This window comes from Canis lupus, chromosome 36, assembly GCF_003254725.2.
Source record: "Canis lupus dingo isolate Sandy chromosome 36, ASM325472v2, whole genome shotgun sequence".
Classification (NCBI taxonomy): Eukaryota; Metazoa; Chordata; class Mammalia; order Carnivora; family Canidae; genus Canis; species Canis lupus.
Window position 1 is genome coordinate 6,972,198 of NC_064278.1, and position 16,211 is coordinate 6,988,408.

The following is a 16,211-nucleotide window of genomic DNA, read 5'->3' on the forward strand; positions in this document are numbered from 1 at the left end:
AAAACTGCTTCCTAACATTTTTTGTGTGTGTTTTATATTAAATGTGTCATAAATAATAATACAAGATTATTCTTGAAATATTTTAGATCTGTTGTCCCAGCAACTTCGGTGAAGTTGTCCTGGGTCCAGACAAAAACCAAAATATTAAGTATTATTCTGGTAGTAGTAGGTCAAAAAGAAAAAGAAAGGCATTTTGGAAAAAGATGCCTGTTCAGACTTTTTAAGGATGGATGTTATATTGAATAAAAATATCAAGAAGCTATTTCAAATGTGATTTGCATAATACAGCTGAAAAGAGTATATTTAGCGTTATTGTCCCCATGTTATTTTTTGTGAAAATTCAACTTTTAGATAAATATATAATTCATGGAAAATTGCTGGGTTGGTAGAAGTGTACATTCCCTTTTTCTTTTTTCTTCTCATTCACTTACAGCAATAGCCTTGAGAAGGGATAAAGATAAGTTGTATGGTTAAGCAAATGTGGCTTCATAAAAAGTATTATTTGATGCATAAAGGAGGATCTTTTTTCAGAGGAGATCAAGAGAGTAGAATATAGGATTGCAGATTACAAACAACCACATCAGATCTTTTTCTTTTGTCAGTATACAAGGTAATTAAGCTAGAAGTAGTCTAAATGGACAGCCTGTACTTAAAATTTGGAAATCTAAAAATGTTTCTCATTTTGCTTTTTTTCCTTGCAAAAATAAATGTTCTTGAAATAAACAAAATAGAAAAGCAATTTGCTCCACCTGATTATGTTTCTCAGTATAGTGTCAGAATGACAAGTGCTTTTAGGCACCTCGTTAAAATCTTTTTTTTTTTTTTTTTTTGATAGTAACTCATTGCTTAAACAGATTAATTCAGAAAATTATTTTAATGTGGCTGAGGTATGCCCACTAGCTATACAAAAACAAAATACCTGCCTTTTTTTAGCTGTTTTGAGTTTTGTAGATTTTGTTCACAAGGGGAATAGATCAACTACTGGGGAAAAAAAATTCAGAACACATTTCTATCATTTTGGGGACTCTTCTGTATATATAGAAACCAGCATGCTTGATTTAGCATAATGGTTCAGAGCACAGGCTCTAGAATTAAGTTGCCTGGGTTCCAGTGCCAGATCTACCACTCATTGATTAGCCTTGGAAGTAACCTCTTCATGTCTCTGTTTCTTCACAAGTACAGTGGGGATAATATAGTGCCTACCATGTGATTATTTTAAGTAGGAAATGAATTAAGGCACAAACAATGGTATTAACAGTGCATGGCACATAGAAGTGCTATTATAATAGTTGTCATTAGCAGCAGCAGAAGCTTCTTCATCATCTCCCTGTTGTGCTTGTGAGGATCATTTTGATAAGCATTTCCTCCTCACATGTTATAGAATTTGGTTACCTCAACAGTTGATTTTCCTGATTTGATTTTTGCAGTTAGCAAATGTCACCTACAAAGAAAGTAGTATTTCCTAGAATTTCTAGCTACTGTTAAGTCTACTATCAGGAAAAAATGACTACAGTTAATGGACTTTAAGATACCTTCAAGGACAAAGAAATCCTGCCAGATAATTGAGCTTGGTCTCAATTGAGACCACTCCTAGTCAGAGACAAATTATCTAGCAAATGTACATTACTAGGCTCTGTTGGGAACAGAATACAAATTCATTTAGAATATATTTATTGAGGGCATACTATCTGCCAGGCACTAGATAGGGGACTCGGATTAAGTGGGAAACAAAACACAGTTGAAGATCTTAAGAAACCTGCTTTAATGGGAGACTATTCTGTCTCCCACTTGCAAATACAATGCAAAGTGTTTAACCCTCAAGGCCCAAGAGTTATGCCTAAACCAGTCTTGGGGAGCCAGGAGTGCTATCCAGAGAAATTAATGTCTACGCCAAGAAATGAGGGACAAATAAAGTTAGGTAAAGATTAGCAGAGAGGACACTTCAGGCAGTCTGCACAGTGTGTGCAAAGGCCCAAAGACAGGAGAACATGGCTATTTTGGAGAACTGTACAAAGTTCACCTCCATTATAGTTGTGGTGAAAGGTGAGACCGTGAAGAGGTGACCAGGGGCCAGACACGAACAGTTTTATATGACTTTTCTGAGGGGTGAAGCTTTGGAGAGCCATGAGAAGATTTTATTGGGAAGGTAACATGACCAGATTTGTATTTTAGAAAGAAAATAGGGAGCAATGTAGAGAATGGATTGGACATGATCTAAATTTAAAGGCAAAGAAGCAGTTCAGTACCATTAAGATAAGATGCTACGTACTAAAGAGAGGTAGTAGGTATATACGGAGGTAAACCAAAAAAGTTGGTTGCACTGTACTACCATCATGTCCAAGCAGAAAATACCTTCTGTCGGAATGTGCTGTGGCAAAAGATGGAAAGGTGTCATGAGACTGTAAAGACTAGAGAGAAAGGAACTGATATTTGTTAAGTGCCTACTAAGCCGGACAGACATTGTACAGGGTACTCTCTGTTTAAATTGGTGTCCTTGGGAAAGTCTCCTTTTGTGAAGGCACTTCTCTGAGGACCTTTTTAAAGTGCTGATTTTTAAAAATTTCTACCTTTTGTCTGTTTAATGAAAATCACATATTACCAATCTCCAACCTTATGGTCTTCTTAGGTAAGATTGCAGAAGCACAATTTAGCTTTTTCTAATGTCTCGGGATCATCAACATGGAGAGTGTTTTGATCATTGTTTCTATGCATTGAGAAATGTAGCCCTTATTGGCACTATCCCAGACTATACTGTTTTCTGAGTTCTTATATGTGCTTTTTTGTTTTTCTTGTCTCCTCTCATGCTTTTAGCTCTTGTTGATATCTATATCTGTCTTCAACAACTCCCATCCCTACCTTTTAATTTGCTGTTTCTAACCAGCTCCGAGCTAGGGAAATATCATCAAGCTTGTTAGAATAAATCTAAAAAGAGAATAAGAGCAAAATGCATGTATCTGTGGGCCTTTTGGCTCTAATTCTGACTCAGAAGCTCTATTTACTTACTTTCTAGCTTTTGCCTGTGTCCTAGAGAGCTGAATTTGTTCTAGAGAGCTGAATTTGTTAGATAAGCAGCTTCCAGTTAAATGAGCTGCAGAGGCCATGGTATCTACCTGTATCTACCGACTAGTTTCAGAGGCTATATATAAAATGAGAGAATTATGTATTCACATACAGTTTTCTGAACACGCATCCCAAAATTTCCTCCTTCTTGCCTCTGCTGTCTTCTTTCTCCCCAACCCCCACCACTACTACTCCCTCACATGGATTACTGAGAGTACACAATGGCTAAATTGATTGGTGATATACTTTGTAACACAGTGGTATTAGGGGTAATAAATGGCCTGATTCATGTAGATTCTTAACCTGTATAATATTATATATGCCTAGTAAGGATTTTCCTTTTTAACAACTTATTTGTCTAAGCAAGCTCACAGTTGCAGCTTCCATTACTGACAAAATGTTTAAATGTATACACTACAAGCAAATGTTTTTTGAGCATAGAGCAGTATAACTGTGAACGAGATGCAAAGCTTACAGCAAAAGACCTAGGAAAAGACAAAGTAGTTTAACTGTGACTAATAAACTACATTCCAGTTCACCCACTAGAGACTGTTAATATTCCTGTGGAAGATGATAGCAAATGTAAAAAATCCTAGTTGCCTTCAGTTGCTATGAAAACTAATAGAAAAAATAATATTCATCTGTCCAAAGCTCATTGAACATTCAGATTTTTAAGAATGATTGGAATGCAACTGTTTTCCTTTTGTGCTCTTTTCCCTGCAGAAACACAGTGCTCTCTTCCTATACAGTGTACGGATAAAACAGATAAACAAGAAGCGCTATTTAAGCCTCAGGCTAAAGATGATATAAATAGAGGTGCACAGTGCGTCACATCTGTCACACCGAGAGGACTGGGCCGAGATGAGGAAGATACCTCTTTTGAATCACTTTCTAAATTCAATGTCAAGTTTCCACCTACGGACAATGACTCTACTTTCTTACATAGTACTCCAGAAAGACCCAACATCCTTGGTCCTGTCGTAACTGAGACATCATGTCATGATAAATTTAATAAGGAGTTCAGAGACAACCCGGGAAACTTTGTTAAAACAGAAGAAACTTTATTTCAAATTCAGGGAATTGACCCCATAGCATCAGCTATACAAAATCTTAAAATAACTGACAAAACAAAACCCTCCAATCTTGTAAACACGTGTATCAGGACATCTCTGGATAGAGTTCTGTGTTTGCCACCTGGAAACCATAATGCATTATATGTAAATACATTACTACTTCAGGACCCATCTGATGTACCTTTTGCTTCATTTGATTCTCCGGGAAAAGCTATCCGAGGACCACAGCAGGTAACCGTTTTGCATTAACAAATATATTATGTGTGAACACACATTTTGCCATACATGCACAGATATGCATCCTTTTTAGGTTATCAGACATCCTGTTTTAAACTAATGACTAGCTACAGTTAAGGACTTTAATTAAAAAGCTAAGCCCTATAATAAATGTCATGAAATTTTAGAAGCTCAATATGGTTAAGCTCTATCATAAAGTACCTTAAAATGTAGGGCACATTTTAAAATACATGGTAGCTTTATCCATACCTAGTGTATGTCATTTTCTTAGTGCCTTATTCAAAGCTTTTTACTCAGCATCAGTGTTACAGTAGGATCCTTTGTTAAATTTCATACTGTGAAACAAATGGCATTTTTTTATTGAAAAGTTTGTCATTTTCCTCTTTACAAGAATAGATGTTTTTCATAAGTAAATAATTGCATCATATACTCCTATTTATCAAAACAAGTAAACTGTCTTTCATCTAATACTTCCATTACATTCTCAGTTATACAGTACGTAGATCCGCAGGGTTTGGTTTTGGTTTCTAATCTGGCAATGAACATGCAGCCTAATATATTTTTCAAATAGTCTCTGCATATGTATGATTTTAATCAAACACTTCAATGTTTCTAAAGCTTGAAGACTACTTACAGCCCCCAGTCCATAGTTACTCTCTCATTTATCCAGGTTCTATCAGAGAATGATGCTTTTAGTTTAAAAAAAAAAAAATGCCTGAAAGCAAGTGAAAAATATATAATTGTTACAGTAAGCAGAAGCTTGTGAAAATACACAATGGTGTAAATATCTATATAATTTGCACACATTTGTGTAATTTCTCTTTGCCTTGAGATACTTATTTTTAAAAATCCAACAACTTGATGAATAGCCTTTGCCTTTCTAAGTACTGGTATAGGTTACAGACTTCTAAATCAGCATACAAAGGAGGCAGTAGTCAAGCTGTGGTATATTTTGGTAGTGGGAAAAACTAGGCATCTCTGACAATAAGCTTTAATTATAAATTCACTTATGTTCTACATTGTGCCTTATTTCACATCATAGTCCCAGTATAGTTATTACTAAATGAAACAAATTAAACAATTTCTTTTATTGCAAGTAGAATTCCTGTGGAGCTGTAAAGTGCATCAGTTCTAATGCTTGTTACTTTTTTCCCCCATTATATCTCTTGCTTGTTCTTTTACTAGTTAGTCTGTGCATTCATGTTTCAGTAGATGGCACCCTGCATTGTGCATTTGCTTTCTATGCTACAGCAAGGGAAACAGCTGGTATGTGATTACAACTTGATGGAAAAGTATTCAGCTTAAAAAATGCAGAAGAATTGGTGTTGAGCTGTCACAAGACATGGGGCATAAGGTTAGATAATTGATATTTTGGCAGAAAAGGCAAAGAAATTAGTTTGTTTTGAAGGCCATGTTGCAGTTTAGGATTGAAAGAATATTTCTTAAAATTTTAAGAACATTTTGCCATTTTATTTGTATTAATAAAACTAGTATGATAAATACAAAATTCTTGAATTGTTGATAATGACAAAGAAGTGAAAAATTTGGGTTACATATTTCAGATTTTTATTTTATATCAATCACTACTTCTTAATACCTTTTTATACATTCAGCTATCATAACAAAGCCTAAAATATATCTGCTTATTTTTACTGTATGTGATTTTCTTTTCTTCCTACTTTTGCTGAGTCAGTGAGTGGGGTCCCAACTGAATTCTATGAAAAGATCAAATCTGAACCAGTAACTCCTAATAGAGAAGGATAAACATGGACTTTGAAGATAAATTGGCAGTAGAAGGTTGGCTTACCAAATTTAGAAGCTAAATTGCTTCTAAGCTTATTTCTTCCTATTTTATAGATCTTAATAAGAATTACCTTTAACGGAACAATCTTTTATTTATATCCATATCAGTTTCCCATGAAAGTGATCATCTTAATCACTTGTACTTCTTGTTTAAACTGAAAACAGTAAAATTTAAATCTGGTTAACTCTAACTTATTTTTGCTTATTTCTCACAGTTATCACTGCTTTTAATCCTATTTTCTAAAGAAAATTATCTTACCCCAAACTTTAAAATATTTTAAATATTACTGTTTTTGTGATAAAATTGTCACTTCTTAAAAAGGGAATTGAGTCAGTGTTATTAGAAGCCTCTGTTCTGCTATTTGAATATATCTCGGTGCCTAGCAGACTTTGTATATTTACACCAACTGTACACAGCTGTCCGGTAAAATGTTTTTAAGAAGACAGTGATGTTTTGAAACTCAGTTGCTTCAATTAGTAATACACTTGTTTATTGTAAATGATTGGTTAACTAGAATGGGAGATTGGTTAAGGGAATGAAAACTAACACTGTATCAGGTGTTGAACTAGGCTGTTACTTTAAAAACACATTAGTCATAGGAGGCCAAAGGGGTCTCTTTATTTAAATTGAGTTTTTGAGGTAATTCTCCTCAAAGTATCAGAAATTAGCTGTGTGAAGGTAATTTACTTTGTGTCAAGGTATACAAGAAAGTGAATTTTTTTTAAAAGATTTTATTTATTTATTTATGAGAGACACAGAGAGAGAGGCAGAGACACAGGCAGAGAGGCAGGCTCCTCACAGGGAGCCCGATGCGGGACTCGATCCCGGGACTCCAGGACCATGCCCTGGGCGGAAGGCAGGCACTAAACTGCTGTGAGCCATCCACGGATCCCCGTGAATTTTTTAAATAATTTGGTTTATAATATTCAGGAAAATAAGACCGTCAACAAGCATTTATTGAGCACCTACTATTGAACTAAATGCTTTTTCTTGCCCTACTAGATTTTTTAGAATAAATGCAGTATTTCCAGAGTATTTATGTGTTGCTTATAATGGAGATAGTCCCTTTGAATTTTTCATACTTCTTTAATTAGGCAGCTATTGACAAGTCTCACTGTATTCAGTCACAAGAAAGAGTAAAGAAGGCAAAACTATGCAGTATATATAGCAAGAGCAAAATAAGTCAAAAGAATGCATCTTATGTTAGATTTGTTGAATGATTAAAATTTTGAGGTTTCAAAAAACAACTGATCAGTGGAATTTTAGTACTTTAAAAATTCTTTCACCAAAACCACACTATTCCTATATGTTTTATTCATTGTGTATTTGCTTATAAGTAGCGAAATTTAAATGGCTCTTGATCAGAATGCATGTTTACACACATCATGTCTAGTGTACTGTGTATTAATAAGAGCCCTATAACTTAAGGTTTCTGTTGGAAAATAGTAAAGAGAAATTTTAATTTTTAAAAAGTCTTATTGACTGTTCCAAAAACTACTGCCATTATGATAACAGACATTAAAATTTGCTGATGGTAAAACTGGAAAATCTTTGACTAGATGAAGATAAAGCGCATGTATGTGTTTTCAGTGACTCTTAATCAAAGTTCAGCTGTGCCCTTAATGAACCGAGACCAGAGTCCTGTCTTCATGCTAATGCTATGGAAAGGTACTTTGCTTTCCTGTGAGGGAATTTTGTGTTTATGCGCATACCCCGTGCAGAAAACCCCGCATTTGAAATTCACTGTAAGTTGATTGTAAGTACAAATAACAGAAGATGTTTTTGTTTGTTTCCTGCAGCCCATTTGGAAGCCCTTTCCTAATCAAGACAGTGACTTATCTTCGGTCCTGGGTGGCAGGGACTCAGAGCTGCCTATCCCTCGGGTCTGTGAATTCTGTCAAGCTGTTTTCCCACCATCCATTACATCCAGGGGGGATTTCCTGCGGCACCTGAACTCCCACTTTAATGGGGAGACTTAAGATGCACTTGAAGACAGTCCTGTGGGATGAGTCTATGTGATCATCCAGGTCTGGGTGATGGTCTTGGGTTTGTAATACTATAGATACTTGATTGCAAACTTAGTTCAAGATCATTTAGTGAATAATAGCTATGAATTTTTTTTCTAACCTTACATTGTAACTTTCTTCTCTTTTAAAAGATCATTCTGTACAAAGCTGTAGTTCATTGTATTCATGTTTACAGTGTTTATTACCTTAATTTATGTTTGTTTCAAACATCTAAGCTTATTGCTTGGATTTCTAGTTAGATCTGTTGAATTTGGTGATGTCAAATGTTTATGGGGTTTTTCACCTAAAATTAGATTATTTATGCTATAGGCGATTTTATTTTTTTTTAAGTAAACCTGTAATACAGAACAGCAGACAACATAAATGCCTAGGTAAATGCCAAACCTAAGACATTTGTTGCCCAGGGATAAAATCACTGGTTAGAATTATTTAAATACTTTAGATTGTTTTGTTAAATAATATACATGGTTTTAAATTTTGCTATGTATATAGCTACATGATGAAAATTAGTTAAATATTTAAAAAGTTACTTATGTTGTGATCTTTACATGTGTTCTTTGTTCTTGAGTGAAAAAAATAAAGAAATAAATTACATTTGGGGGAAGTTTATAACATTCATGTTTTCTAATGGTAGAAGGGTGATATCAGATCTGGTGACATTTAATTACGAGTAGTAGATCACTTTGAATTTAGTAATTATTTTTCAAACTAAACTTGCTAAAGAAACACTTGTATTTCCAGGGAGCAAATTTAAAAAGCCCTATAAGGAGTATCCACATTTATTGATTGATTTATAAGTATTTACATTGTTGTTCAGAAATGTGTGGTTCATTGTCAGCAGCCTGATGGCCACTGGAAGACGTTTGAGAGAGAGGATACCAAATCCGACGGCTGCAAAATATTTCTTAAAATAAGGTGTCTCTTTCATTTTTCTTCCCTGTGGTGCTTGTTTTTCAGGTTTCCCTTTGCCTCCGATTTTTAAAACTCTTTGAGGCATGGCTTCCATTTTATAAAGTGAACATTGATTTGCAGCTTTCAAAACAGGAATTTAAGCCTTCTTTGGAGGAAATGTTTTTAAAAATTGGAGGATTTTAGGATGGGGGAATTTGAGAGGCCCCTGTGCCCCAGTAAAAAGCCTTAACTCGTGGAAGAATGAAAATGGTGCCTCGACTTCTCAGGGTGCCAAGCACATCACATTGACATCTTCTTCACCAAGGTGACATAGCGATTATTAGGTATTCACTGTGAAGGGTTCTGAGACGCGCGGACTTCTCTCCTCCGTTGCCGCTGGGGCTGAATGGAAATACCTAGAGGATTCTCCGAGCCTCGCCCCACCTCGCACCCACAGCCTCCCTCTCACTCCACGCACACGCACACACGGGATTAAAAATAAAAACTTCTCCGCCTGTGCCACCCAGAATATGCCACTGTACCTATCTCGTGAACGGGGATTCGTTTTCCTTGTCCTTTTCTAGAAGAGAGAGAGCCCCTCTCACACAGTTGACATCTACTAGCCTGCTGCCAACCCAAGGCGAGTCTAGCCCAGAAAGTGACTCAAAGCAAGGTGTCATCGGCGCTCTGTCCCCCTCCGCCACGGGGAGGGCGAGCGTTAGGGCGAGCGGGCAAGGCCCGGTCCCCGCCGGTCCCCGGCTCCGGCTCCCCGGGACGGCCCCCCCGGCCCCCCGGGCCCCCGCCCCGCAGGGCCGCGTCGTGCGGGCCGCGTGCCGGCAGCTGCTGAGCGTGGCCGGGCAGGAGCAGCTCCCAGGTGAGGCTGCGCGCGCGGGACGCCGAGCCTGAGCGAGCCGCCCCCGCCGCGCCGAGGCAGTTGTGAGCGGGACGCCTGAGAAGTGGGAGGTGACTGTCCCCGGGAGGGCCCCCGGCGCAGCCTCCCCGGAGCCGCGGCTGCTGCCAGCGGGGACATCTGCTTCCTTACGCTGCAGCCCGGCGCTCCCCGCCCCCTCAGCCGGGCGCGCGGGTCCGCTCGCGGAGGGCGGCGGGCTGCAGGCAAGCTGGGGATCTCTCCACCCCCGAGGCCCCTCCTTTTCCTTTTTTTTTTTTTTTCTTCTTCACATCTTTTAACCTTCAAGGTAAAGACTTTATAAACACGGGAGGCTGCGCGTCCGCCGCTCCCAGGCCCGCCTGGCGCTCGCGGCTCGGGTGCGGGCCTGGCCCGGCTGCCCCTCCCCGCGGCCTCGGCTCGGCGGCTCCCGGCGGCTGCGGGCGGGGGGCGGCCGGGGGGGCAGGGGCGCCTGGGGCAGGAACGGGCGCCTCCCCACCCCCCGCGACGCCTCCCGGCCCGGAAAGATCTCCGCGCGGAAGCGGTGTTCCCGGCAAGGCTGCGAGGCCGCCGCGACGCCCGCAGACACCCTGCGCGCCGGGCGGACGCCGCGGAGGCCTCGTCCGAAGGGGGACCCGGGTGGCATTTAAACTAATAATAAATAAATAAATAAATAAATAAATAAATAAATAAATAAATAAATAAATAAGGGGGGGTGGGGTGGGGTGGGGAGGGAAGCAGAAGTCGGGAAGAAAAGAGAAAAGCAGCAGGCTGATTACGAGGTGTCAAAACTGCCAGGAGCAAGAAGGTGATAGCAATCAGGGGTGAGAAGAGTGCGGCATTCGTGCGGGGCAACTAATTATCCGTCTCATTTGAGAAGAGCAGCATTTGAGGCAGCAGCGTTCGCCTGCTGAACGGTGACAGATTGGCGCGGAGGAGAGGGGAGGTGTTAAAACAATGGAGCCGAGCGCGCGAGCGCTGCTGCATGCTAATCAGCCCTCCCTCCGCCTGCCCGCCGCGCTCCCTCCTTCCCCCGGCCTCCCTCCCCGCGCCCCCGCCTCCCGCCTGCGGCGCTCCCTCCCTTCCAGCCGGCCCGCCGCCGCCGCCGCTTCCTGCTCCCTCGCTTTCCCGCGCGGCCCGCCCGCCGCTGGCAGCACCGCTCCGCGGCCCTCGCGCGTCGGGAGCCCCCGGGCGCCCCCGCGGGCCACCGCCGCCCCCCGCCCTGCGCCCCCTCCCGGGCGACCCCCGCGGGCCACCGCCGCCCCCCGCCCTGCGCCCCCTCCCCGGGCGGCCCCCGCGGGCCACCGCCGCCCCCCGCCCTGCGCCCCCTCCCGGGCGACCCCCGCGGGCCACCGCCGCCCCCCGCCCTGCGCCCCCTCCCCGGGCGGCCCCCGCGGGCCACCGCCGCCCCCCGCCCTGCGCCCCCTCCCGGGCGACCCCCGCGGGCCACCGCCGCCCCCCGCCCTGCGCCCCCTCCCGGGCGACCCCCGCGGGCCACCGCCGCCCCCCGCCCTGCGCCCCCTCCCGGGCGACCCCCGCGGGCCACCGCCGCCCCCCGCCCTGCGCCCCCTCCCCGGGCGGCCCCGCGGGCCACCGCCGCCCCCCGCCCTGCGCCCCCCTCCCCAGGCGCCCCCGCGGGCCACCGCCGCCCCCCGCCCTGCGCCCCCCTCCCGGGCGACCCCGCGGGCCACTGCTCGCGTCCGCCCTGCGCCCCCTCCTCGGGCGCCCCCGCGGGCCACCGCCGCCCCCCGCCCTGCGCCCCCCCCCCCGGCACCCCCTCGCGGGCCACCGCCGCCCTGCACCCCCCAGCGCCCCCCCGCGGCCACAGCCGCCCTGAGCCCTGCACCCCCCGCCCCCCAGCGCCCCCCCGCGGGTGGGCCGAGGCCCGCGCTCCGGCCCCCGCCTCCCTCCTGGGGCGCCGAGCCCCGCTCCCGCGCTCCCGCCGACGCCGCCCGCCGCTGCGGGGCTGGGCCTGGGCCTGGGCCGCGAGCCCGGCGCCTCCACGGAGGACGAGGGGCGCGAGGGGCAGGCAGGAGGGCGAGGAAGGGCCCGGAAGGCCCCGGGAGCGGGCAGCCGAGCTCAGGCTCTGCCCCGCGGCCGCCCCCAGCCTTCGTCGCCCGCTAGGCCGGGAAGGCGAGGGGCCCTCGCTTGACCTCCTGACCCGGGCGCGCGGGCCTCTGCCCCTCCCTCCCAGCCAGCTGGGCTGCAGCCTCCCCCGGAGAACCCCCAACCCTGAGCCTCTGCTGTGCCTGTTGAGGGAGGCGGCCCGGGCCCTGAGGTCTCAGTAACGTCTCCTCCTACTTTCTGAGTTTAAAAGCTGATTGTTGAGCTCGAAGCTCTTGCTTAAAATACACTTTTACCCATACCCTACATTTTACTATTATGCATTTACATAAACTACCCTTACAGATTGAAACACTGAAACACTGCTGTTGTGGCTTCAGTGGGATAAAGGAAACCCAGCTTCCCAGAACTAAGAAAGCAGCTCCTTCCAACAGTTCTGTGCTATTTAGCTAAGCAGGTGTCTAAATTAACATCATAAAACTTCCTTCCCCCATAAACCGTACATGGAAAACGAAAGCCCCTGAAAGATAATCCAGCCAGTATTAATTTTTTGTTCTGCTGACCTTTACCACTGCATCGATTTACACACACAACTGTTTTGTTTTAAAAAGATCAATTTAAAATGTGAAGAAGATTCCATAAAACTGTCATTTATACCTGAGAGTTTCACTTATATTATTCTCTCTACCCTCCTCTGTAATGGGTCATAATGAAAGTACAACACAAAAGAATAAAATAAAAATGACCTGAGTAAATTTTGGTATTTTATATCATCACCATTGATCTAATCAGATGAAGAACTACACAAACACACAGAGTGAATCGTTTTTCCTTTTAGCAGATGCCCAGACATACCAATACAATAGCTAAATGCAAAATTGTTGGGATCGACAACACAAAAATACAGAATGTTTGAAAGTTTTAAAATTGAGAATTCTTACAAGAGTTACCTCAAGAATTTTGTATGATGTTTTTTTGGGGGAGGGGGGTTTCTACTCCTTGGAAAACCAGTAAGCAGGCCTCTCTGCCCTCAGTGCCTCAGAGATTTTCCGGTGCTAGAGCATTATCTGGCATTTGGCAAACTCTCTAGCACCTGAGTCTGTTAAAATAGCAGCCTACCTAGCAGGAAAAAAAATTGACTTTACATTTATTAATGTAAATTTGGAGATTCAGGTGCTCCATCGGCATCAAAATTAACTAATTCATTAACTATTCACTAGGCTTTTCTTTATTAACCAATTCTATACCACCAAAATCTTTCTCTTAAGTGATAAACCTACAGAGTTCAAATACATTTAGTTCAGTTGCTTGCTGTGTATGTATTTCTAATATCTAATCAAAATCTTTATCTTCCAATGTCTTGGTTGTTGCGGGTGTAAGGCAATTTCTTCTCAGTCCACAGACTTGACGATTTTGCGTGGTTGTTTTAATGGTGTATTTACAGATAAGTTTTTATTTGCACATAAGGACAAAAAGGTGAAGTGAAATTTGGTCCCAATGGAAACCTGTTAGGTTCCCTGAACATATGGCTCATTGGGCTGTTACTTCCTTTTTGAGATCATTTTCCAAGATTTTTTAATATATACATCAATTTGACACCAGTTATAAAGAAAATATATTGGCTTTGAAGATGCCTCCACCTGGGGCATATCTCTCAGTAACAACCCATCCAGTCAGGTGGACCTCCCTCGGAATGTACCGGTTTCCAGTCTCCAAGAACAGGGTACAATTAGAAACCGGTCAGAACTGATAGTTGATTTACTATCTTTGAAATCAGGTAGTTCTCTGGACTCTTAGAACGCCACAATGAGTTGATTAACACGGTTTAGGGGAGACTGCTTAAAACTCTTTTTAGGGAGGCTGCGCATTTTGGAATCCACAATATTACAATGAGTCCTCTCAGTAGATACAAGTGATGTAAGTCTCATTTATTGAAAGTATGTGATGCCAGCTTAAGACTTAAGGGGAAAATCACAGCACTTTGAAAAAGATGTAAATGTTCAATTGGTAAAAAAGGGGGGAAAACCGTGCTAAAACATGTGCCTATTTCCATTATGCTTAATTTACTATTCAAAACAAGTTTTTCCTAATAAGCTCTATTGTTTCTTTCTGTTTTGTAAAATTTAATATGTGTGAGACAAAAACCAGATTCAGAATGTGAATGAAGTCTGTTTAGCGAAAGCTTGTTGGAGCTCACAGTACAAGGAGGGCCTCAAATTAAAAGACATACCACTTTATAACCCCCCGATAGGATGTAAAAAGTGAGTTTCTTGGGCCTTTTCTAGAACCAGTTACAACTGGATTGCTAACTTCCTCCGGCCTCAGAGCACCTCACGGATAAATTAATACACTTAAAATGCAGCAAACACTAGACTATTGAGAATGACGATGCTACGTATATTTACTAAATAACTTTAGCTTTCTCCTTATTGCAGTCTTCTCCTTTCTGAGTTCTCAATCCCCAAAGAGGACTCAACTGTAAGTTCTCGAACACGTTATCCCCTTGTCCGTTTTTTTCAGGGTTAAGTCCCTTACCCTTCTCCAGAATATTTGCACCTGCTTAGGTATCTCTTGATGTTGAACTGGTCTCCCCCATTTGAATAACCCCTTGGAATCTGGAATGCGTGGATTACCTGAAGTGTGCCCATGATTCCTTTGTTGTTTAGAGTTAGATCATGAATAAATTCTCTAAATATCTTACTTACATCTTTTGGAAGCAGTGTACAAAAGATAAGTCATCACTTACTAATTAATTCAAGGAATAATTGTTTTCGAAATAACAAAATCTTAGAGATTGCCTAATCCAATTTTCTTTTTGTTTGGATGGGGGGGGGAAGCAAACAAACAATGAACCCCAAATAAACTGCATCTAAAGGGAATGAATGAGTCCTTCAAACCCACTCAAATCATTAGAACCCAACTCATGCTCTCCCTTCAATCCACTATTTTTTCCTGAAATAATCCTTCACCTTAAAATAAGTACACTTTTTCCACTGGCTTAGTACTTGGCTTCATAGGAAGCTTAAATCATTCTATCAGGAGTCTTTTGTACACAAAGAGACTAACCATTATACTAAACCACAGGGACAGTGGGGAGCCTGCCATTACCTGACCATGGGTGGGGTGTACTACTTAGGGATTACCCATGTGCCCCCACCCCAACACAGGCCTCTGGACATTTCTGCCGGGAAGGAGAAACACTTCAGTGCACTGAATGTCAAGCATTTTCCTCTTTTCCTGCTCCATGCAGCAAGTGTTGGGATGTATTTCTGAAGCTTGAGACACAAACTAAGAAGAGAAAGTAAAAAAGATTTGTATCTCCAAAACTTAAAGCTTAGAGTTAAACCTCACCATGACACCCAAACCACAACGCTAACTTTGTCTAAATTCTAAACCGAGGGTTACAGTTTGTTGGCTACACTTGTTCCCGAAGCAAGCACTTTACCGTTTGTTTGGTAAAGAAAAAAAAAAAAAAAAAAAAGGGAAGCCAGTATGAACTGGAAGTGAGCCTGTATATTTTCTAGAACTATCAAACTAGAACTAAAACATTTTCTAAACCAAAGGCATGTTTCATCGGTTCAAGAGTTGGCCTTCACTTGCCTCAAGATGGGCCTGAGGCCCCTGAGGAGGTCTCAGCATTATATTATCTGCCCTTGGTGTTGGTGGGTGGACTCTGAAAACAGGTCTCATTAGACAGTAGTTGCCCCCCTTGCAGCTGTTGGAGGGGCGGCCGGTGGGTGTGCTCCTGCAACTTCAAGCAATTGGCTTAAAAGGAAGGCAAGCTCCCTGGGAATCCAAAGTATCAGGGAGGGTGATAAAGCTTCCTGGAAAAAGCTCTCACTAACCAGGACTGAGGGAGAAATGCAAGCAGCAGGCTCCACTCACTGTTCAGCTTTTCGATTCCCTCACACCCATGCGCGCATGCACACACACACACACACACACACATTCCAACATGCAAAGACCCGCGGTTTAGTTTTTTCTGAGGTTTTTGCCACAGGCATTTTGAAAGTCTTTTCTTTCAGCATCTGTAAGGCCCGCATGAGATGGGTTTGTAGGGGAGAGCACTGGATACATTTTAAGGCAGATTTCTGCTCTTCCCTTCGGCCTTTAAGTTTCCAAGTCCCGACTTTGTTTCTTTTGAAATAAAATAAATACCAACGAGTAAT

The 16,211-nt window shown here is 42.9% G+C and overlaps 1 protein-coding gene across 9 annotated transcripts in view; it reads left to right on the top strand.

The window, feature by feature from the left end:
- The window catches only part of TANK (TRAF family member associated NFKB activator), a 94,662-nt gene extending 85,867 nt beyond the window's left edge, over positions 1 to 8,795 (top strand). For 8 of the 9 annotated variants that reach the window (XM_025471073.3, XM_025471074.3, XM_025471071.3 and 5 more), the window contains 2 exons: positions 3,784 to 4,364; positions 7,974 to 8,795. In XM_025471073.3, coding sequence (XP_025326858.1) covers positions 3,784 to 4,364; positions 7,974 to 8,153 — 761 coding nt within the window. In that variant the 3' untranslated portion in view covers positions 8,154 to 8,795. Of the gene's footprint in view, positions 1 to 3,783; positions 4,365 to 5,555; positions 5,725 to 7,973 lie in introns of all 9 variants that reach the window. The other variant, XR_003145506.3, reaches the window with a different exon arrangement.
- Positions 8,796 to 16,211: the final 7,416 nt, after the last annotated feature.